This window comes from Mobula birostris, chromosome 7, assembly GCF_030028105.1.
Source record: "Mobula birostris isolate sMobBir1 chromosome 7, sMobBir1.hap1, whole genome shotgun sequence".
NCBI classification, from domain to species: Eukaryota; Metazoa; Chordata; class Chondrichthyes; order Myliobatiformes; family Myliobatidae; genus Mobula; species Mobula birostris.
Genome location: NC_092376.1, coordinates 31,875,430 through 31,899,299, shown reverse-complemented (window position 1 = coordinate 31,899,299; position 23,870 = coordinate 31,875,430). Strand labels below are relative to the sequence as shown.

The 23,870-nt window shown below is 40.4% G+C and overlaps 1 protein-coding gene across 1 annotated transcript in view; it reads right to left on the bottom strand.

Moving 5' to 3' along the window:
- foxo1a (forkhead box O1 a) overlaps positions 1-16,445 on the bottom strand; it is an 82,588-nt gene extending 66,143 nt beyond the window's left edge. Inside the window, exon 1 of the mRNA XM_072262858.1 lies at positions 15,487-16,445. Coding sequence (XP_072118959.1) covers positions 15,487-16,047 — 561 coding nt within the window. The 5' untranslated portion in view covers positions 16,048-16,445. The remainder of the gene's footprint in view (positions 1-15,486) is intronic.
- Between the last annotated feature and the right edge of the window lie 7,425 nt (positions 16,446-23,870).

Here is a 23,870-nt window from a genome sequence, read left to right as displayed (position 1 = left end):
TGAAAGGGGGGGGTGGGAAAAGGGAAAAGGTTTGACTGATCTTATAAGAGTATGTTATGAGGTCAGCATGCCATTGTGGGCCAAAAGGCCTTACAGTGCTATAGTGTTTGATGTTATATTAATTTTATAAAGGTTATTTTAAAAATAATGGTCATAACACTTACCAAATGCAATTAATACTCTGTAAAGTATTCTAGCGTAGCCTCACTTCAGAAAAAGAACAGGGTATTGTATTTGGTTTTACTTGATTTGTCTCCCCTGCAACAGTATTCTTATGAAGATTACATCTTGCTGACACAAATACATTAACTCAAAGAGTAATACTTTTTAAATTAATTCCAAAACTGAGATCTATTTATCTTTTAAAGTATCTATCGCAAGCTAGGGATATTCCATACTCCACAACCAATGAAGTTCTTTGCAGTGCTGTGGTACAGGAGAATTCAATTCACACTCGGGCCTTGATCACAACAGCATAACAAACGGCCAGGTATTCTACTTCAATTGCCTTTGTAGAGAAACGACTATCTGATAATAGAATTTGTTCAAAGCTAAGAGGTTCAAGGCAAATTTATTATCAAAGTACATATATATCACCACATACAACCCCGAGATTCATTTTCTTACAAGCATTCACAGTAAATACAAGAAACACAATAGAATCAATGAAAGTACACACCCAATAACCAATGTGAAAAAGACAAAAAATGCAAATATAAAAGAAAAAAATTAATGAAATAATAATAATAATAATAATAATAAGCAATAAATTGAAAACATGAGGTGAAGAATCCTTGAAAGTGAGTCCATATGTTGTGGAAACAGTTCATTCATGGGATGAGTGAAGTTGCATGAAGTTATCCCCTCTGGTTTAAGAGCCTAATGGTTGAGGGGAATAACTATTCCAAAACCTGGTGGTGTGGGTCCTGAGACTCCTGTACCACATTCCTGATGGCAGCAGCAAGAAGAGAGGATGATCTGGATGGTGGGGTCCTTGAGGATGGACGCTGCCATGTTACTTTCCAATAACAGCACTGCATGTAAATGTGCTCTATGGTAAGGAGGGCTTTACCTGTGATGTGCTCGGCTATATCCACTACTTTTTGTAGGCTTTTCTGTTCAAAGCATTGGAGTTTCTGAACAAGGCCATAATGCAACCAGTCAATATACTCTCCACTGCACATCTATACGAACTTATCAATGATAAGCCAAATCTTCACAAACTTCTAAGAAAGTAGAGGTGCTGCTCTGCTTTTCTTGTAATGGCACTTGTGTATGGGACTCAGGATAGATTCTCTGAAATGATAACACTGAGGAATTCAAAGTTTCTCATTCCCCAGCCACAACATCCAGGAGTGGAAAGCCGACACTTCAGTTTAACAGAGCACAGAACAGTTCAGCACAGTACAGGCCACTCGGCCTTTGATGCTGTGCCAGTGCACATTTCAAAACTTCCTAGACAGAACAATGCTCCAGTAACAATCAGCTAATTAGGCACAGGATTTTAACTCAACTTTACAAATCCGATGCTCACTGAGCTAAACCTTTCAGTTAATATATTGTGGTCGTCGTTTATGGTTACTATATTGTATTATCCAGCAGTTACTTTTGAGTGGGGAATATGGCGTTAACTGACAATGAGGCATGATGTGCACACAAAAGTGACATTTAATTAACAAAGATAAGAGAACTGAAACAAAGTGTAAAATGGTCCCAGAGGAAATACTGTCACAAATCACCAAACACTTTTACCAAGTTATCCAACTTAATTAAATATTAAGTGTGCAACACCCACATTCCTCTTTTATCACATAGTGCTTCATCAACTGCATTGTACTTGTAAATGGCTAACTGACTGAATACAGACAAGTACTGTGGTCAGAAACTTTGGATTCTGCATTCTAACACCATGTGGTTAGGTAACTAAAGCTGAAACCCATAAAGCAAGATAATAGTTTTAAATGTATTCATGCAGATCTAGCAAGTCCCCATTTTGTTATTTACAACAGGCACTGTTACTATATTACACACTTTAGATGAACATTTGGAAGTTCACAGCTCAGCTGATTTCCCTTGGTCTCCACGGGCCATGGTGCTTATGCTTTGAAATTAGGAATAATTTATTGCAGTTGGAGAAGTCAGGAAGAACATAGGCTCAGCTAATTTTATATATATTCCAACGGTAACCAGGGTGGCGCTCACAAATCTACAATTCTTTCACTTCCAAGGCTCTATAGAAGGGGCATGGAGCTTGATACACAAACTAGGCTTCAAGTTCCCAAATAGATTAGGCAGAAAAAGAAAATCAAGGTTGGCTAGGGAACCCCTAACCCTCTCCTAAAGTCCAAACTCAAAAAGCAAAAACAAAAGAATCCAAAATTGAACAACAGACATGCTAATTTATGGAATCATGCTCCACAAGAAACCAGGCATAATAATATGAGAAAACATGGATAGAAGAGTCTCATTTTAGGGTGATATTTTTTGAAAGTGAAAAGCAGAGTCAAACAGTCTTTCGCATCGCTTTCCAATTTCAGTAGGGATGTATAGAACATATCAAGAAAATGGATATACAAAAGAAACACTGAGATCTGCCTTCAAGACCAGTCATAAAATGAGACAAGAAACTGCACAAATTAGAAGAACTTACAGGTAGTGCTCTCCCTCCAGTGTTAAAATGGATTAAAAGCCACTTGTGCCTTTCCAGAGACTGGAGGATACTTGCATTCCTATGACAGTTCAAAATTCATACCATCTTACGGCTTTATAGACAGCAAGATCCCATGGACAATTTCAACAGTGAATACCAGAGAAGTTGATTAACTCGAGATATTCTCTCATAATGCATAGCCAGGAGAAACATCAGCATTCAGGTTCCAGGACATCAGCAGACATCTCTCTTAGATGCTTCAGTACATGGACTGCAGGCACATTAGGCCTGCTTGCACCTAGTAAATCTATTCTGGAATTCTTTTTTTTGTAATGAAGGGATCGTGTCACCTTGCGTACAGTAATCATGATCTATCAACCATAGATCATTATTCCCACACAAAATAAGCTGTAACAAATTATAAACATGATACTTAGATGTGTTGCTTGCTCAATTTTTATTTAAGAATAAAAAAGGTACTTCTTAACTGGACAATGTTTCTGTGCTTTCCCCATTTAGCTAAATTCCAATATCATTACTTCAGCATTAATTTCACCATTTATGCCAATTCCCTAATCAGGGCTACAATAATCACCACTACATTTTATTTCAAAAGGTAAATCTTATCACCAATAGTTCTACATTTAGTAATTCTGCTGATCTAGTAATACACTGGATCTGTGGCTTTCCATAGATGAATATTAAACTTACTTCCATGGTTTTTCTTCGTTTCATGGTTATCTGGAGAAGAAGAATCTCAGAGTGACATACTTTGATAATAAATGAACTTTTTTTTAAAAAACAATTTTATTCACCAAGTTAGTTTTCTTGGACTCAAATTGGCAGACGGACTATGCTTTTCATTTGTCAGCCACTGAAGGTCATGCAAGGAGTGTATTGTGAACCTTTCATTCTCAAAGAAAGCCAGCATAGGTGTTGGCAATGCTGTAGGTAGAGTTGCTAAGAACACAGCCCTCAAACAATAAGTGGTCATCATGAGCCCTTTGACAATAGGGGGACCTCTTCTCAACAAGACACACATCGAAAGTGAAATTCCATGCACTGATGTGGCCTTTGGTCAACTGAGGAAAAGGATTACCTCAGGCCTGGCAGAAAACTTGAGTTTACAAAGCAGTAGCAATTTCTGCCCTTCTATACATGCTCTCGCAATCTGCACTACAGCAACTAAAGCATCTCATGACAAAAAAAAACACGAATGCTATCATCACAAGATCCTCCAAGTACACCAGTTAGTGTCACTCCCCGGGCCAACATCCCCAACACAGGGGCTCCAGTAACATAGTAGACGATGCTGGACAAAAAACATGTGCACACCCCTCAACAAATTCCCAAAATAGATGTGAACACCACATTAGGAAGAGATTACCAGGATGGAGGAGTGGGGAGGGGGAGCGGTGGTCCTCATTAAAAAAAATGCAACGCCTCTCAAGAATGCCCAGTGCATACTGGCTTTGAGCCACAGCATTAGCGATAATACTGAGAAGCTCCCGTCATGAGGAGCACAAGAAGCTCTACATAAACAGAACGTGTACACCACTTCACAAACTACTCACCTCAACTATCTGTGAAAGAGTACAGTGCTAACACTGGCCTCCCACAAACTGGACTGAAGCAAGTCATTCTTGACCTGGAGGAACTAAATAGTCAAAGGTAATTTGAATTGGGCAAACAAAGCTACCAACAAATTAATCCCCAACTAATGACGATAAATACTGTCACAACACTAACTCAAAATCTCCTAACTTCACTATGAAGTCAATACGATGAATTACTGATATAGGATACATGCACTGATGCTATTAAGTTGCCAATTTCTATCCATAAGTTCATTCCTGATTGCAGGTGATGTTTTTAAATATTCTAGAACTCCTCTGTAAAGGCACAGTTATACTAATGTGGCAAGTAATTTAATAAATGAGGGAAGTGCTGCAACTCTAAGTAGGCACACAGAATGCCTGATTTCACCTGCAAACTGCTAGTGGCCTGTTGCAGCATCTGACTGAGAAGATAGAGCATGACTACTAAGTTTAAAATCCAGCACAATATCAGTATAGGAATGTAAGTAATGCCTTTAAATCTGTTTCTATTTGGCATAACATAAAATTTTGTGAACTCTTGTCTTAGCTGTAATACTGAGGGCATTTCCAAATTATTCCAGTTAGTGCTCAATCTACGTTTGTGGATAAAGATTTCCAGTGCTGCATCTCAATTCTATCTCAAAACTTAACCAAGGTAATTTGTCTCCATAACTAGGTACACTGCATAAAAATCTGGCCCAATTTGCTCCATGACATATTTGCTAAACATGATTGATTACAGGGCACTGGGCATCAACTTTTCTTAAGGTCCTAAGGCAAGCTTTGTACATCTGAGACAGTATCATGACTATAAAGGATACTACAAAGAAATTTTTGAAGAGACAAGTATAAGGAAATAATATCCACTTCCTGTTCCATGTATGGATCAATAAAGCCTTCATTGTCCTTATTTCAGATCACAGAGGAAGAGGATTTCCAGTAAACATAATGGTAATCCCATCTTAAAGCATTCATACATCTTTCCAAGGCATCTCAAGCAATACACAGTGCTTATATTATGCAACATGCCAGGAGGGGGTTGGTGAAGAAAAGCTGCTGCTGAGGACACATCCTTAAAATTGAATTTGTAACAGGAAGCATTTAGTCAGACAACATACAAAGTGTTCTTCAGTTACCCTCAATTGCAATTCAGTAAAAGGGTATTCAAATGACTATCTGAACTCCCCTCACCAAATCACCATCTACATGACCATAAACAATTTACATCCAACACCCAGAAAGCTTCATCTGATAGAAACGGTATGCTTCAATTCAGAGAATGAGTTGTATTTTAAAAAAATACAGATTGCATTCACTGTACCTTAAACATTCTGAACCCAATAAAAATCATTCCTGGAACATCTAGTCACCATTGCAATGTAGGAAATATGTCAGCCAATTCGTAAACAGCAAGTAGCATAGGTGAATCTCTTTCAGGGATATTGGAGAGATAAGTACTTGCCAGAGCACAAGAATGAGCTTCTAGGTCTTCTTCAAAAGTAGTGCCTTGAAACCCTTCTACATCTGATAGATGCTACATGGAGTCTCAAATTTAACACTGCTGCAAATGGCAGCACCTCCAATAACATAGCATTCAAAAACCAGGGTTCACCTAAATTTTAGTAGTCTATAATGGATTTGCAGTTAAATTTGCCAATGATACAAAGATAGGTGGAGGAGCAGGTGGTGTTGAGGAAACAGAGAGCCTGCAGGGAGACTTAGATAGTTTAGGGGAATGGGCAAAGAAGTGGCAAATGAAATACTGTACAATGTTGGAAAGTGTATGGTCATTCACTTTGGTGGAAGAAATAAATAGGCAGACTATTATTTAGGTGGGGAGAAAATTCAAAATGCAAAGGGACTTGGGAGCCCTTGTGCAAGATACCCTAAAGGTTAACCTCCAGGTTGAGTCAGTTGTGAAGAAGGGGAATGCAATGTTGACATTCATTTCTAGAGGTATAGAATATAAGAGCAGGGATGTGATGTTGAGGCTCTACAAAGCACTCGTGACACCACACTTGGAGTATTGTGTGCAGTTTTGGGCTCCATATTTTAGAAAGTATATACTGACGTTGGAGAGAGTTCAGAGAAGATTCACAAGAATGATTCCAGGAATGAAAGGGTTACCGTATGAGGAACGTCTGGCAGCTCTTAGGCTGTATTCCCTGGAGTTCAGGAGAATGGGGTGGGGGGGGAGGGGGGAATCTCATAGAAACATTCTGAATGTTAAAAGGCCTGAACAGATTAGATATGGCAAAGTTATTTCCCTTGGTAGGGGATTCTAGGACAAGAGGGCATGCCTTCAGGATTGAAGGACGTCCTTTTAGAACAGAGATGCAGAGAAACTACTTTAGTCAGAGGGTGGTAACTCTGTGGAATTTGTTGCCATGAGCAACTGCGGAGGCCAGGTTACTGGGTGTATCTAAGGCAGAGATAGATAGGTTCTTGATTAGTCAGGGCATCAAAGGGTATGGGGTGAAGGCAGGGAGTGGGGATGACTGGAAGAATTAGATCAGCCCATGATTAAATGGCAGAGCAGACTCAATGGGCTGATGGCCTGCTTCTGCTTCTCTATCTTATGGTCTTATAATGTCTGCATTTTTGAAGGGGAAGAAATTTTAAGGAAATGCTTTCTCCCCTCCCCCCCATTAAATTCAAATTCAGTTAAAAAAAATTATAAACAGGAGCATCTCAGACTCACCTTACTTGCCAAAAGATGTGCGTTTCTCATCTTTGCACAGGTTAAAGATTATTAAAAGAGTTTTAGTAGTATCAAAGTAGTGTTTAGCTTAACAGAGACATCCCCTTCCCTGCCGCATGTTTCTTTTCCCTTTCCGAGACCTTTTGATCTGAAATATCCACTTTTTTTCCCCCCTTCTCATAAATGCAGCATGCCCTGCTGACTATCTCCAGGATTTTTCATTTTTACATTAGATTCCCAAAATCTGCATTTTTGCTTTTTTTGTGTAAATGGAATACCATCTTGGGTTAACACCACAGCTGAGGGGGAATCCAAAAATAAATGCACTCACATCCATTCTTGCGAACAGAAAGCTAGTTCCTCATTTACAGTCAGACCCAAGGGTTCCACATTGAACCCATTGTCACCTCCCTCCATGCAGCTGATCTATTTTACCAGCAAAAGAATTTCAGCTCCAAATAGGATTACACTCTTTTTGCTACGAGGCAAGCCTTGAAAACTTTACACAAGGCTTCACTGTTCTGCATAATGGCAAGCTCTGCTGCCTGGCTGAATTTTATGATTCTATGTGAACTGCATTATAAGCCAAGCTCTGTAAGCAGAGAACCTCAAATAAGAAAATTTGGCATAGTATCCTCTTCAATGACAGCTTAGATCAACTGCACCATCAGCCAGACAACACCATTTCCATTTTTGCCACTGCTTTGAAATCAATTATCACGATGCCAAATATTCTGGTGCCAAAAACACACCTCCCCCTCCCACCGCTTAAAATATACAAATAGTGGGCGTTAAGTGGCAAATGCTTCCATCCTTTATTGTATAAAAAAAGAGAAATATTTATATTGCCAAATGTGATATTTATGTGGCTACTCAAGAGGTTGACCCTTCAATTATTAATATACACAAACAGCACCACCTTATAGTCCAAAATTACTGTATTTTTTTTAAAAATCCTTGTCAGTGAATGTATTACTTTAAAGTCATCTCTAAAGTTGATGATACAGTATAAATTTGAAATATGGACATACATTTTGCATTATTAGCAACATTCCTTCTAAAGATTTGCCTGGCCCCACCATCATTATGGTAACCTTGACACACAAATATTGCATAAAAATACAAATAATAATTGCAATGCAGGGACTTCCACATTATCAATATTGCTCAGATAGTGCACTACGTTCAGAAGGACTGCATGCAAGTTAACTTGCAGGTACTGGTAACATCATATTCTGTTCATGAATAGCAAACACAGCCCGACCACCGGGGCTGGATTCCCAGTAGTTCAGCAATACAGGCTCACACTGCTTATTGACCAACTCATTGTAACAGAAAATGAACATACCACAACCTGAACCAAAACTGTGCTAAATGTCAGAGTGCTCCCTGACAGCTTTTGCATGTCTAGTCTTTTGGGAAGCTGGCTCCAACAATTCATTATTAACTGTGCCTGTAATTATAGGGAAGCATGGAACCTAAATGCACACAATGTTCTATTACCAGCAAGATAAGTGACCAATTTTGAAGGCATGACCATTTTTCAAATAGCACCACAGGATCTTTAACACCTACCTGTGGTAGGCCTGCTTTTAACATTTCATCTGAAAGACTAGATGTCTCCAACAGATTTGCACCAAGTCAATCAAGAACTCAAATCACTGGCATAGAACTGGAATTAAAAATCCATCTTACCAGAAGGAGTGGTATCATTTATACGCTCATCAAGAAGTGGCATTAGATCCTATCGGTTCATTAGTCTTTTCATATTTATCTGCTGAAAACTCATCAAGATGCTCTCCGTTGCAAAAAAAAATCCCCAAATCAACCTATGGTTGCAGGAATTTAATCAAAGCAAGTAGTGTGAAGGATGAACCACAGGCTCACAAGAGAAGCAAGTTGAATACATGACCTATAACTGAAGTCCTCAGCTTGTCATGTGAATGTCAATACTAAAAGTATGATCTGAACTAATTAACCTCCCATGCACATAATAAGTCAATTATCCTTAGGCATGGTACTCTTAAGGACAACTGGGTGGAATTCCCCAAGAATGAAACCGGTTTGTATCAGATCACCTCGTTTTATTAGAGACAAGAAGAAAAGAAAAAAAAAAATCAGAAATCCTGGCTTTGGAGAAGTCAAATCACCTTGGCCATTTTTAAAATTAAACCTGTGTGACTGACAAAAGATCCAGCAGCAAGACAGTGAATTAGAAAGGTGTTAGGATTGTTACAAAACATTAATGAAGTGAAATTCATTTGCAGCTCAGACCTGTAGCTGCTCAGTAACTGAACTGGTGGCTTATGCATTACCAAACCACAGGAAGGAGAATCCCAAACCAGCTTCCCAATTCTTTGAATGTAAACAGTGGAAAGTATTTGATGCATTAATATCAATCAGCAGGCAAGTAGTGAAAATAGTGGGCTGAAAGGCCTGTTCCTGTGTGCTGTTAGACTCTTTTGTGTTGGTAGTATAATATTTAACTTATAAATAGGAAAATGGATCTCCAGACTGCAGAAGTACTTTGTCTTGCCCAGAAGAGGGGCAAATTGGGCTGGCTTTTGAAGACGATGCGGTGGGGACAGCACAAGGATAAAGAAAGTGGGTTCCTAGCCAAATAGTTTAACTCTCATCCCACAAAGTAACTAAGCCATCACATTATTTCATTCATAACATCATGCAGACAGTAATCTTGGAAAGTTCAGTGTAGCTCCAGAGTATTAGAGAGACAGTGACACAGAGAGAGAGGAAAGAAACAAGATCATTTAAAGCTGTAATTACAAAAAGGTTAATCATGTATCTGGGACTAGAAAAACTACCCAAACAACTGAACAATTGCTCATTAGTTCAGGGAAGGTACTTTCATGCTCAATTAAACCGCTAGAACTAAAATGTGTAGGTACAATGACTCATTGCAGCTAGTACTCTTCTTCCCACCCACATGACTGCTAGTAGCATTTACCTCATTATGAATGATACAATACAGCAAATTTGTTTCCTTATTGGTTTTCCACCATTACTTACCTTTATCCAGTACTTGTAAGCAACAATAGCTTAGGTTATTGGGTCTTGCAGCAAACTATATTCCATTTGGGTCCCACTGCTGAGATAGATTGTTAAAGTAACAGAACATTTCTTCAGGAGAAAAACATCGTTAATTTGAGTGTACCAACATTCAATAGTCTGGCCCTATCACCTCGTCCTGGTGCCCCTCCTCTTTTCCTTCCTCCCATGGTCCTCACCTTCAATATGCTGATGGTAGAAACAGCATATTGCACCAAGATTCCTTCTTCTCCAGCCCCTTGCCTTTTCCACCCATCACCTCCCAGCTTCTTACTTCATCCACACTCCCCCACACACACATAGCATCGGCCAAAATGTTGACTCTTTATTCATTTCCATAGATATTGCCTGACCTGAGTTCTTCCACCATTTTCTGTGTGTTGCTTTGAATTTCCAGCATCTACAGAATCTTGTGTTTAATATTCAATAACAAATGCTTAATGATTTGATATCCAGCACATCCAGCTTTATTTCCAGCAATGTCGGTATATAATCTTGTTGCCATACACAAAACAGCTGGCATGGAAGATTTCCTTCAACAAAAAATAACTGCTAGTTCTCTTAGTATCCCATAAATTTACCAGTAAGAGCTTAACAGGGCTCTAAGCAGCCCCTGCAAGTTTCAAGCATTGGTTCTTTCATCAAACAGCACCAATGTATTACTTTATCATAAGTAACAAATCAAAGGTTGGACACAAAGATGGGACCTGAAGGTGAAAACAGCATATTGCACCAATTATATAAAATTAACAAACATTACCAGTAATTATCTTTAATTCTTAAACAGTTGAAAGCCATGTGCGCTATATTAAGCGCATCAGCCAATATATGACCCACCACATGCCCATTTTCTTGTTGGCCAGCTGCCAACAAACTGGAATTAATTGTATTCCCCCATACAAAAAATAACACTGGAAGTACAACCAAATAAGTATTTCATACTCTAATTAGACTTTTTTTAAAAATCATAATTAAATGCGATCCAAGTGCAATCAAAATTTGTGTGACTAAAATTGGCATCCTGGTCAGCCAAGGCATCATGAGCTGGAGCAAAGGGCTTATTCCCATCCAATTCTACATTCCTTAACCTATGGAAACGTTCTCTGATCAAGCCCTCTAAGAATTTTCAATGAGGTCACTTCTCATTCTTTGCAGAAGGCAAATATTGTGTACCTGTGACACTTCCCACCATGTGCGAATGGAATACTTATCACTGCTCTACTCACACAACTTGCTTCACCTTGGTTTCATTTGATATTTGTTGATACTTCCATGATAATTTGTTTCCATTCATAAACAGACACTATACCAGTGTTCACTGGCAACTAAACACCTATCCCACTCAATCTTCCCACATGACAGATCTGCCATTCTGGAATCTGTGTGGCAAATATTCACAAAACATGAACATTGTTTTTTTAGGCAAGGGGGCTACAGTTGTGCACAAAACCTTGGGTGTGACCTCTTATATGTCATTGTGCCAAGACATCTTTATTCTTGTGCACAAATCCTCAATAATAAAAGCCAGTATAACATTTGCCTTCCTAATTGTCTGCCACACCTGCATGTTACTTTGAGGTACTTCTTTACATCTTTTAGCACTTGTTCACTCAATTCCAGAAGTGAAACAGCGAGCATGGTAGTATGCAACTTATATACCAAACTTTGAATTTACATATCATTTAGACAGTCTTGCATTTAAAATAGCAACCCATGCATTATTTCTGAATTTATTTCTGCACTTCATAACCAATAAATTATTCATTAATGTAATATTGGGAAAAAAATCATAGCCAATCCACAATGTGATCTGTTTAACTCTTAAATAGAATGTTGAAGAATGGATAAATATTCACTAATAAAAAATTACTTCTTTATCTTTCTTTGAAATAGTGCAATGGGACATTTTTGCACAGGTACCTTCACAACTAACATTACCTTCCAGTTGTGATTAGTCCTCTTAAATGATATTCTAGAGGTGATCAAATTCAAGAGGCAAAATATAAAATTAAGCCATTCTTCTTTTTTGCTTAAGGTGTGGAATTGTACAGTTTGTTTTCTTTTTAAAATGTCATTGACTAATGTAGCTTCACTCAATCTAAGGTTGGATCTTCAGTGGTTTGAATCCAAGACACTTAAACTGATACAAGTAATTCCCTGTTTTGAGTTTGAAATATACAGGCAAGAGTCAGATGCAAGTAGATTATATTCTCTCCTAAGTATCCTCAAGACCAGCAGGAAACAAAATCAGCATACACAACAGAAACACTGTCAGAAGGGGGAAATAATTCAGTGAATTGTACAGTAAACTAACAAGATACCCTCTCATACACCGTAGGAATACTTACCATCTGCAAACGCACAGTATCAACTCAAGGCATCTTGAGCACCACTCTGCAAACACATACCACCTAAAAGGAAAAGTGCGCCCCCCAGTTTACCCCAGTCAAAATAGAATCCTAGCTTGGAAAGTCATCTGTGAAACCTTCAAAAACAGCAAGTCAAAAATCCTGAGACTGTGGAAGCATCCTTACCACCCTTTCCCCAAGTCAACCCCTCTCCCCTCCCAAAGGAAGAGGAGCTCAGAACCAGAGGGGTAAAGGTTTAAGATGAGAGAAGGTGGAAATTTTAAGAGAGATTTCAGGAGCAAGTTTTTTATCCTGAGATGAACTGCCAGAGACAGTGGTGGAGACAGGTATAACTGCAGCGTTTAAAAGACATCTGGATGGGTACTTGGATATAAAAGGCACGAAGGAAACTGGGCAAGTGTAATCATTCTAGTTAGGAATGTTTGGCATGGACAAGGTGGGTTGAAAGGGCCATATCTGTGCTGTACGATTCTACCATTCAATGAAAAAGATTGCAGCCAAAGTCGGGAGGAGTGCTCACTACTATGCGAGGACAATTAGGGATGGGCACTAAAGGTACTCAGCTTCCAGTATCATCCGCACCCAGGAATCACTGTTAAAACATCTGCCATCAGTCAGCATTTGCATTATAACCAAGTGAGTTTGTTTTAATTAGTATTTATTTCCATGACCAGACTATGGAAGTGACATAAAATTGTATTATAACAAAATGCCATTGCTACAGTAATTGATAGTCAAATAATACTTCTTAGAATGAGTTTGAAGGAAGAGTACAAAGGTGCTCCGCAGGTGTCACACAACCACAGCTGCAGTCCCCCAACCTCTGCATCTAGCATAGTTCCAAAACGGCAAGCTGAGGAATATTCTACAAAAAGTCCCAGGTAAAGTCTGTATCAAGACAAGTAATGTTATTCTGTGCCTTACGATTCCAAGCTGATAGTAACGTAAACATTCGAACAGTTCAAGCAGGTTCAAATGAGTCAATTCTGAAAAATGTGTTATTTTCCAACCTATAAGGAAATGCATCACGGCTTATTGTGGCTGTTTTGCCGGAAGATGTAAAAATAACGAACCGTTCCGCTAGCTGCCTCTGTGCGAGTGTTTTTTTTTTGCTCAACAAAGGGTATCGCACAATTCATTTGATAAAAAACGTCAAATCCATTTCCATTCTGATACCAAAAACAACAGTGCGACATATTCATGCAAAATGAAACGACAAAAACACATGAAACTGGTCCAAGTTGCTGCAAAGTCACGAGAGAAAACGGAAAGCCGACAAAGGAGCAGGTCACAATCTGATTCGGACTTCTTATTTATCGAAGCTTTTCAATTCACCCAACAATACCCTCTAAAACACGTGTAAAATGATTCAGCATCGCCTGTTTTTAGATGACGGCCAATTAATAAATTACAAGTTAAGGTTCAACTAATTCAGATCTTTACATAACTTTCTATCGATGAGTCACTTCATGCCCGTCACTCGCACTCCCTGAAATCAAGTTTGGCTTCCCAGTATGATCGACAGCGAGTACCGTCCAATCGAAGACTCCAGTTAACGCCTTCCACTCGCGTACGCTGTGGCCAGACTAATCAGAACACGGAATAGGCGGAACAAGCGACTGCAGCAAGTTAAGGTGCGGTGACTGACTCTTGTGCGAAACAGTGAGGGTAGTAAAACCTCAGGGACGGGCAGGCTCGCAGCTGCACAGGTGCGTGATTCAGCGGGCAACTATGAACTCCATTACCGACAATGGCTCAAAAACCCCAAACAGGGCGGATAAAACAGACTATTTCCGCTTAAATCAAAATAATGAATGCCCTACATGACTACGGTATGACCCTTACTGATGTCTGTCCCGATATGGGACTGGCAGTTGGCACAATACAACTGCAACACGATACCACTTGCAAACTTTAACCTAGTCTATTTAAAAATCACGACTAGTGAAATGCGGGACAATTGCGCTTTTTGAATGTAGTTTACTTTAGGCAGCATTTTTTTTAATTGTTAAAGGTCAAACATGTAGGTTCTCTTCTAAACATTCCAGCTGTACGTCAGACTGCCTTTCTTTCTAGGAGATATTGATTAATCCTGTTTTACTGGAAACACGCTAGACTCATAATTCCTTACTAGTGTTTTAATTGTGGTGGACAAGGCCATGCTGATTAGCGTTGACTAACACTTCATAGGACAGCCAACTGCGATTGAACAACTGAGATTTACTCCATGCAGCCCATGTTTTCCAACACATTCTTTACATAAACGGATATTGCATTAAATGTACTTTATGGCGAAATAGGCTCATTGCCAATCCATAATACTACGGCCCTCTCAAAGCATACTTTCTCCAAGAAAATGCCTTGACAGTAATGCAAAATACTTACGCTAACCCATTTTATGTCACAAAAATACTTGGTTTTTTTTGCGAGCTTGGATCGTACGTCAGTCAGTATTGATTTATTTACAAAACACTTGTTCCCCCAAGGCTGAATAAGTCTTGTTAATACTATGTTATAGAAAGACAATTTAACTTTAATATTATACTATGAACAGTGGGGTTAATAGTTGTTTTCAAAGACGAATTGGAAATCTGACGTGAAACTGTCAAAAGACCTACATCCGTTTGTGCGAGGGACAATTCCTTGATTACTTAAGCAGAGTCCAGAACTGTTACGTCGCACGGATTATTGTAGTGATCAAAGTACTGTGCTATCATAATGGCATGATAAAAGTTAAAAGGAAAACCGCTAATGTTTTATTAAATAATCTATGATCAGCACTGGAACGATTTACAAGTCGAGTTTAAAAAATAAATAAAATTTACTTTCATAAAAGCGGAATATTTAAACACCGAGTCGCTCATATCATCCTCATCAGATTTCCTTCCTCCGGGGCAATATTTGGCGCTAAGTGAATGTGCACGAATATGGACACACGAGAGCATGGACGTGTTACAAAACATCCGATTTTTTTTTTGGAAAAGTTAGTTAAACACGACCAACTCAATCACAAGTTCGCGCAAACACCCACCCTGGCACTGATTTAACTGAGACAACATTTGGGGCAATGTGAGGTGAAAATAAATAGTATTTTGCTCCCACCTTCCATCCAGCTGAGCTGTTACTGTCTCCTTTATCCTTGAAGTAGGGAACGCTCCTGACCATCCAGTCGTAAATCTGGGACAGGGTGAGTCTCTTTTCAGGAGAGCTCTCGATGGCTTTTGTGATGAGGTCGGCGTATGACAGGTTGCCCCACGCGTTTCTCCGGGACGAACTGCTCTTCCTCTGGGCTGCCGACGCGGCTCCAGCCGGCGACACTTGCTGCTGCTGCTGCTGCTGGTGCTGATGTTGATGGTGACAACCATCCTGGTGCTGGCAGTGGAAGTCGCCACAGCACTCGGGCGCCAGAACGACCGGCTTCTGGTCGAAGTCCTCGTCCTGCTCCTCCAACACCAGAGCCGGCGAGACCGAAGCGCTCACACGGCCGGCTCCTTCCGGGGTCAGGTTGAACTCGCTCGCTCCTTCTTGCTTGACCGAAGCCGGCGAGGAAGCACAGCTGAAATCCGGTCGGGGTAGCGGCCAGGTGCACGACCGCGGCCGGGACTGGGGCTCGAAATCGGGGTCGATCTCCACGACCTGTTGCAGCGGCGGTGCCTCAGCCATGACACCAGGCAGGACTCACTTCAATCTATTCTCGAAGAAGTTATTTTCCCCCTCCCCACCCTTCCTCCTCCCCTCTTGGCAGGGCTGCGCGAGGGGAAAAAAAGTCGAGAGAAAAGTTGCTCCGTCACTTCATAAATTGGCAGCCAAAGAAGAAAAAGAGACCGACAAGTCACTTCGGGCCAAACGAAAATGGTCACAAGCCGTCGAAGCTCCAAAAGGAAACTGTGATTTCCAGACAAAAGCACCAAGCGAGCTAGGAGCTGGGTCGCGTTCGCAGATCGCTGTTAATAACACTCATAAACCTTCATGACCCTGCCGTACCATTTGTCCTACTTTCCTTCCCTCGCACACACAAGCAGGGTATTGTACTACGCCGAACTCCGGCACCTCCACCTAACCTGCTGGTGTCATGTAATATAACGGGGCGGAGACAACCCTGACGAGAAGGCGCTTGTTCCAACCAACGTCGCAGCTTACCGGCAAGCCTGAGCAAAGCGGCCAATGGCGCGGCGGCAAAGGCGGGAGCCTGTCTCTCTTGCGAAGCCACCCCCGTTTCAAGTTAGGTTGATGAGGCGGAGCTTGTTCATGACAAGTCCGCCCACCAACACGAGAGTTACGTTGAGTAAACACATGGCGCTGAGCTTACTCACACTTTAAAAACAAACATATACACACTGCTATTTTGACAGCTAAATAGGATTTTATTCCACAGATATATAGAGGGGAGGGGCGGAGATGTTTTAAGCACCCATTAAGTGGGGGAATGGTGTTTATTCCCGTAACTCGTGTGGAAAGCGAAAAACCTAGAGTTGCAAACAGCTAGCGATGACGCCGTCATGGAATTAAAATCGCCAACCACAACCAATGCAACTTGTTTTTGATTTCTGTATAGTATTTAGTGATCTGCGAAGTAAATCTAATGTTTATTGGAAAGTGCGTAATAGTTATCCAGGCTGGACGCCCCGTTCTTTTGCAGACCTGTTGTATTTCTGGATGTGTGGTTAACCGACTTCAAATATTGACAGATTTCCTTTTTATCCCTCAAATCTGAGTCATTTCCACACTAATAAACGAGCTAGACACTCGACTGCAGCTCTCAAATTAATTCAATCTGGAGTTTGTTTTCTGTACTTGGAATATATTCTGCTTTTGTAGATTGTAATTGGATCTATGAGTTCAAACCGAGTTCACGCTAAATTTGTCACCCATATCAATATGTTCTGTGGTGCGCCCGTTCGCTAGTTTCCGCTGAAAGGAGAGATGTGTACTGTTACCTGTAAGCGAGAGATTTGGATTTGATTTTTTAAAAATACTAAGTTATTTAATTTAGAATTATTGACGGTGTTCTGGCAATTCACAAGAAGTTGCTAGAACCACAATCAGTTTGCGAATTCTGGCTTTGCTTCGGAATTTGCTCTAAAACGTGCTGAAATTCAACACCGTACAGTAATTGTTTAAATGCTTTAACTTTTTAAAAGCTTTTACATAGAAAAACGATCGATGCTAATACGTCGGTTCTAATAGTCTGTTACAAATATTATCAATGTCATTATTGTATTTTATGTGGATAACGCGGGAATCTGTAATTCCACATAGGAAGCAGTGGTCATCTACCGCTGTACCTACATCTCTGCAAAGGTCAGAATTGATGTGGCATATTTTGAAAGGTGATAAAGGCAGCTAAAACAACCGCAAGTGGAACCAATTAGATGCGAGTCATATAATCATGTGATCATGATGTTAAATGATCAGAGTGTTTATTTTGATGAGAGGATTAACCAATTGAAAACAGAGGAAAACACTATCTTACACATCTGGTCTGTGGGTCTGTGGGTAGCAAGCTGAATTCCAGAGCTGGAGAGAATGGGGGTCATGGTGGTGTGAAGTTGATAGTGGTGATGGGTAGAGAATAAGAGAGAGTGAGAAAGAAAGTGATCATCGAAGATATTCCTCCTTTTGGATAACCAGTTTTGTGCAGAATTCACGTCGACAGTTTACACGTCAATGCTTTTTTTTTAAATGATTGAAATTTAATTGAGAATTTATGACCGTGAGTAAACAACTGTGCTCACAATAGAGTACACCGCCGTTACTGCACGGAGCACAGGGCAGGGTATGTTCCAGTAAGAAGGAGCGACAGGAATAGCAAGGTAAGGGAACGTTGGATGCAGAGAGAGGAGGTGAAATTAATCAAGAAAAGAGGGTAAATGTATGCAAGGTTCAGGAAGCTAAAATCAAACAGAGCTCTTGAGGATTATAAGGAAGCCAGAAAAGAACACAAAAAGGGAAGTTGTAACACCAGGTGGGGTCATGAGAAGGCTTTGATAAGTAGGATTAAAGAGAGTTCCAATGCATTCTATACATGTATCAAGAGCAAAAGGATATCCATGGTCCCTCTCAGGAGGGAACATGTACTTGGAGGCAAAGGATATGGTTGAGGTCCTAAATGAATATGTTGCAGCAGTATTTACCCAGGAGAAGGACATGGAGGATAGAGAAATCAGAGTGGAGCATGCTATTTCGCTAGGGCATTTTGAGATAAAGAAGGAGGTAGTGTTGGATCCCCTAAAGTACATTAAGGTGGATAAGTCTCCAGGCCTGAAGGGATATTCCCTAGGTTATTGAGAGAGGCAAGAGGTGAGACTGCTGGTGTCTTACCAATCTCTTCATGTATTCTTTAGGCACCGGAAAGGTCTTGGAGGATTGGCAAGTAGCTAATATTGTTTCATTATTCAAGAGGGGAAATGGGGACAATCCTGGAAGCTGTAGACCGTGAGTCTCACATCTGTGGTAAAGGAATTACTGGAGATGATTTCCAGGGATAGGATTTGTGAGCAATTGGAAAACCATGGCATAATTAGCTACTGTCAGCAAGTCATGTGTGGGACAAGTCCTATCTTAGCAACCTGATTGAGTGTTTCGAGGAGGTGATGAATGTGATTGATAAAGGCAGAGCTGTGAATCCTGTCTACCTGGATTTTAGAAAAATATTTGACAAAGTCTTTCATCCAAAAGATAAAGATGCATACAATTTATGGTGAATTAGCTGGTCGGATTCAAAATTAGCTTGCCCATTGAAGACAGAGGGTAGCGGTCAATGGGATTTATTCTGGCTGAAGGTCTGCAACTGGTGGTTTTCCATAGGGATCCACACTGGGATCCCTTCTGTTTGTGATATGTAGTTTGCAGATGATGCAAAGATGAGTGATGTTGCAGATAGCATAGAAGACTGGCAAACATAGAACAGTTGCAGAAATGGGTGGAGAAATGGGAGATGAAGTTTAACCCATCCAAGTTGAAAATGTTGCACTATAGAGATCAAATGTAAAGGGACAGTACACTTTAATGTCCAGAGGGGTCTTGAGGTCCAAACCCATAGTTCCCTGAAAGTAGCTACGCAGGTAGATAAAGTGGTAATGAAAGCTTATAGCATGCTTGCCTTTCATAGTTGAGGAACTGAGTTCAAGAGTCAGGAAGTTACGTTGTATCTTTATAAAACCTCCAGTTAGGCCACAGCTGGGGTATTGCATTCATTTCTGGTTGCCCCATTTTAGGAAGGAAGTAGAGACTTTGGAAAGGGGACAGCAAAGGTTTATAAGGATCCTGCATGGATTAGAGGGCATGTGCTACAAGGAGAGATTGGACAAACTTGGGTTGTTTTCTCTCGAGCAGCAGAAGCTGAGGGAAGATCTGGTAGAAGTTTATAAGATGATGAAAGGCATAGATAGAATACCTTTGATAGATAGAACATAGAATAGTACAGCACAGTACAGGCCCTTCAGCCCACAATGCTGTGCTGACCCTTAAACTCTGCCTCCCATATAACCCCCCAGCTTAAATTCTTCCATATATAGAGATAGATAACCAGTATCTTTTTCTCAGAGTTAAAATGTCCAATACAAGAGGGTATGTATTTAAAGTGAGAAGGGATAAGTTCAAAGAAGATGTGTACGCAGAAAGTGGTGAATGCCTGGACTGTCCTGCTTGGGGTGGTGATGGAGGCAACCCAACACAGGCATTCAAGAAGCTCTTAGATAAGCACATGAATGTGCAGGAAACAGAAAGATATGGACATTGTGTATGCAGAGGGGATTAGTTTACTTGGGCCTTTGACTACTAATTTAATCAGGTTGATTCAATATTGTGAACTGAAAGGCCTTTTCCTGTGTTCTATTGGAAGGTACAGAATTCAGAGCTAATGTTAAAAGCAATTTGTTACTCTTTTCCTATAATTAATTACTAGTTTTTTGTTTGCTGGTGACATTTCAACTTCATATTTCATGGCTTTCAGCACAGAGTATGCAGTGAGAACTAATTTTCTCACCTAAATGATTTTACTCCTGATTGCCCATTCCCCTTCTGTGGACCATGGCTCTTTGCACTGTTGTAAGCAAGATTCTGACAATCTTTCCAAGTAGCCATGCTGCGCGCACCCTAGTAATAAAAGTTGCTAGCTCCTCAACAAGCTTCTGAACTGATCTTGCAAAATGCAGTGTATATGTTCACACATCAAAGTTGCTGGTGAACGCAGCAGGCCAGGCAGCATCTCTAGGAAGAGGTACAGTCGACGTTTTGGGCCGAGACCCTTCTTCAGGACTAGTCAACTGTACCTCTTCCTAGAGATGCTGCCTGGCCTGCTGTGTTCACCAGCAACTTTGATGTGTGTTGCTTGAATTTCCAGCATCTGCAGAATTCCTCGTGTTTACACAGTGTATATGTTCCTATTTTCCCAGCAGGAATCAATGAATAGATGAATGTCATTCTCCTGAGCAAAGTTACAGCAGAGTCTGTTGAAGTGTACATGACCCATCTCCAGTGGTGTTCTTGCTGACATGGCCTACCTCTGAGGAGAATGCAAGAGTAATGTTCTAATCTTTGTGAGCATCAACATTAGCAGCATGAATTTGTGCAAAGTTTGAACCCTCTCCAGTTTGAGCACATCCTTTCCAGTTTCAACACATCAAGCACATAAGGAGCCAAAACTGCTCGCAATACTCCAAGTGAGGCCTCACCAGCGCTTTATAAAGTCTCAACATTACATCCTTGTTTTTATATTCTAGTCTTCTCGAAATGAATGCTAACATCACATTTGCCTTCCTCACCACAGACTTAAGCTGCAAATTAACCTTCAGGGAATCCTGCACAAGCAGTCCCAAGTCCCTTTGCGCCTCAGTTTTTTGTATTTTCACTCCATTTAGAGAATATTCAACCCTTTCATTTCTTCTACCAATGTATCAGTACACGGAATTATGATGTTGCAATTACAGAGACCGGGTTGAAAGACAGATAGGACTGGCAGCTCAATGTTCCTGGGCTTTGTTGTTTCAGACATGATGGGAGGAGGCAGTGAGGAAAGCCATGGATGGGTTGCACTACCGATAGGGCAGAATGTTACAGTAATGCTCGGGGACACACAGGATCACTCATTCACAGAGACAATTTGAGTGGAGCTCCAAAATAAGTAAGGTGCACTTACACTCATGAGATTAGGCCAAGCGACAGACCTGATGGTGGTTGAAGATTTTGGGAATATTGGCCACAGCTCATTATGTTTTAAGGTAGTTATGAATAAGGATAAGATCAAATCTTGTGGGGAAGTTGGAGGAGGGTAAATTACCATAAGATGAATATGGGGCATTTATTGGCAGCAGCTGCTGCTGGACAAGTCAACATCTGACATGTAGAAGTTGATTAATGATCAGCTGATCAGAACTCAGGATCAGCATGTTCTTGGATGGAGTAAGGACAAGGATTGTAAGGCAAGGGAACCCTAAGTGACCCGAGAGGTCCGACATTTAGTCAGGAAGGAAAAGGAAGCATACATAAGGTTTAGGAAGCTAAAATCAGTCCGATAGAATATATGGATAGCAGGAAAGTGCTTAAGCAGGCGATTAGAAAGGCCAAAAGTAGCTGTGAAATGTACTTGGCAAGCAGGATCAAGAATAAACCCAAGGCATTTTATACTTGTTTTAAGCAAATGAGAATGATTATGAAGAGGATGTCCAGTCAAGGATAAGAAAGGAATTTGTGCTTAGAGTCCAGAGCAAGTGGATGAGGTACTAAATGAGTACTTTGTGTCAGTATTTACTAAGGAGAAAACATACTGGGCCACATTCCCCGCATTTCCTTTTTCATTTTTAATCTTTGGCAGTTCTTAAACAGTTTTGGGGAGCAAATAGATTCTTCCTCAGCTTTATACTTATATAGTGATACTTTTCTATTGCAGACCTAGAGAATGTACAAATACATAGTTTTCTATAATGCTAATGTAACAATATAAGCAAAATCTTCATCCTTAAGCATTTAAAGCTTCTCCAAGACTGTGGCAGAAGTAGCGCACTGCCTTAACAGGTTGAGCTCCTGCCTCACTACTTCAGTTCAATCCTGATCTGTGCAGGGTTTGCACATTCTCCCTGTGACCATGTGAGTTTCCTCCGCTTTTCTTCCACAGCCCTAAGATGTGAGGGCTAGTAGGTTAGTTTTAAATTGGCCAATGTAAGTCATTCCTAGTGCCAAGGTGAGATGCAGAATCTGGTGTAAATTGTTGGGAATGAAGAGAGAATAGCATGCCGTTATTGTAGGATTAATGTAGATGGATGCCTGATAGTTGGAGTGGACTAGGTGGGCCAAAGGGCTGATTCTGTGCTGTATGACTCTATAACTCAAAAATAAATTAGTTTTGTTCTATTATAAAGTAATGGTTTGGATTTATGGCCCCTAAACCTTTCCACCAGTGGAATTGACCTCATATCATGTTAGGAGCTGTTGTAGATTAACTGATAAAAATTGTTGATACGACTTTGTCACGATCTCAGTAATGTCATATGACAACCAATATAGCTGGTCAAAACTCATGGACTTTGGTCTTTCTCGGTTTATCACATTTTTAATAATATTGATATTGTAATGTATTTGGTCTGAAGTGGTTAGCACGCCTCACAGTATTCTTGCAATGTTCAAAGCCATGAGATATCAATATTTCCTTTTAGTTCAGATGGTAAATGCATTGAAAGTAGCCATATAATTACAGAAGATTCCAATCCTTCCATGTTTGGAAGAGGAATTCAAACTGGTTTATTATTGCCACATGTACTGAGATACAGCAAAAATTTGTCTTGCATCCTGTTCATACAGATAAGTGCATTGAGAAAGAACAAGGTAAAACAATAACAATGTTGAATAAAGTGTAACAGCTACTGAGAAAATGCAGTGCAGTGAAATAATAAGGTGCAAGATCATAATGAGGTAGATAGTGAGGTCAAGAATCCAACTTATCATACTGGTGAACTATTTAATATTATTATTACAGTCGGGTAAATGTTGTCCTTGAGCCTGCTGACACATACTTTCAAGCTTTTGTATCTTCTGCTCTATGGAAAAGAATTGTAATCACAAAATACTCTGCAGATGTTGGGGTCAAAGCAACACTCACAACACACTGGAGGGACTCAGCAGGTCGGGCAGCATCTGTGGAAAAGATCGGTCGACGTTTCGGGCCGGAACCTACGAAGGGTTCCGGCCCGAAACGTCGACCGATCTTTTCCACGGATGCTGCCCAACCTGCTGAGTTCCTCCAGTGTGTTGTGAGTGTTGCTATGGAAAAGAATGCTCAGGGTGGTTGGGGTCTTTCATTACACTGGCTACTTTACTGAGGCAGCGAGAAGTATAGACAGAATCCATAGAGGAGAGGTTGTTTTCTGTGATGTGCTGAGCAGTGTCCACAACTCCCTGCAGTTTATTTCAGTCATGTGTTGAGCAGTTGCCATACCAGGGCATTATACATCCAGATAGGATGCTTTCTATGGTGCATGGAAATAAACTGG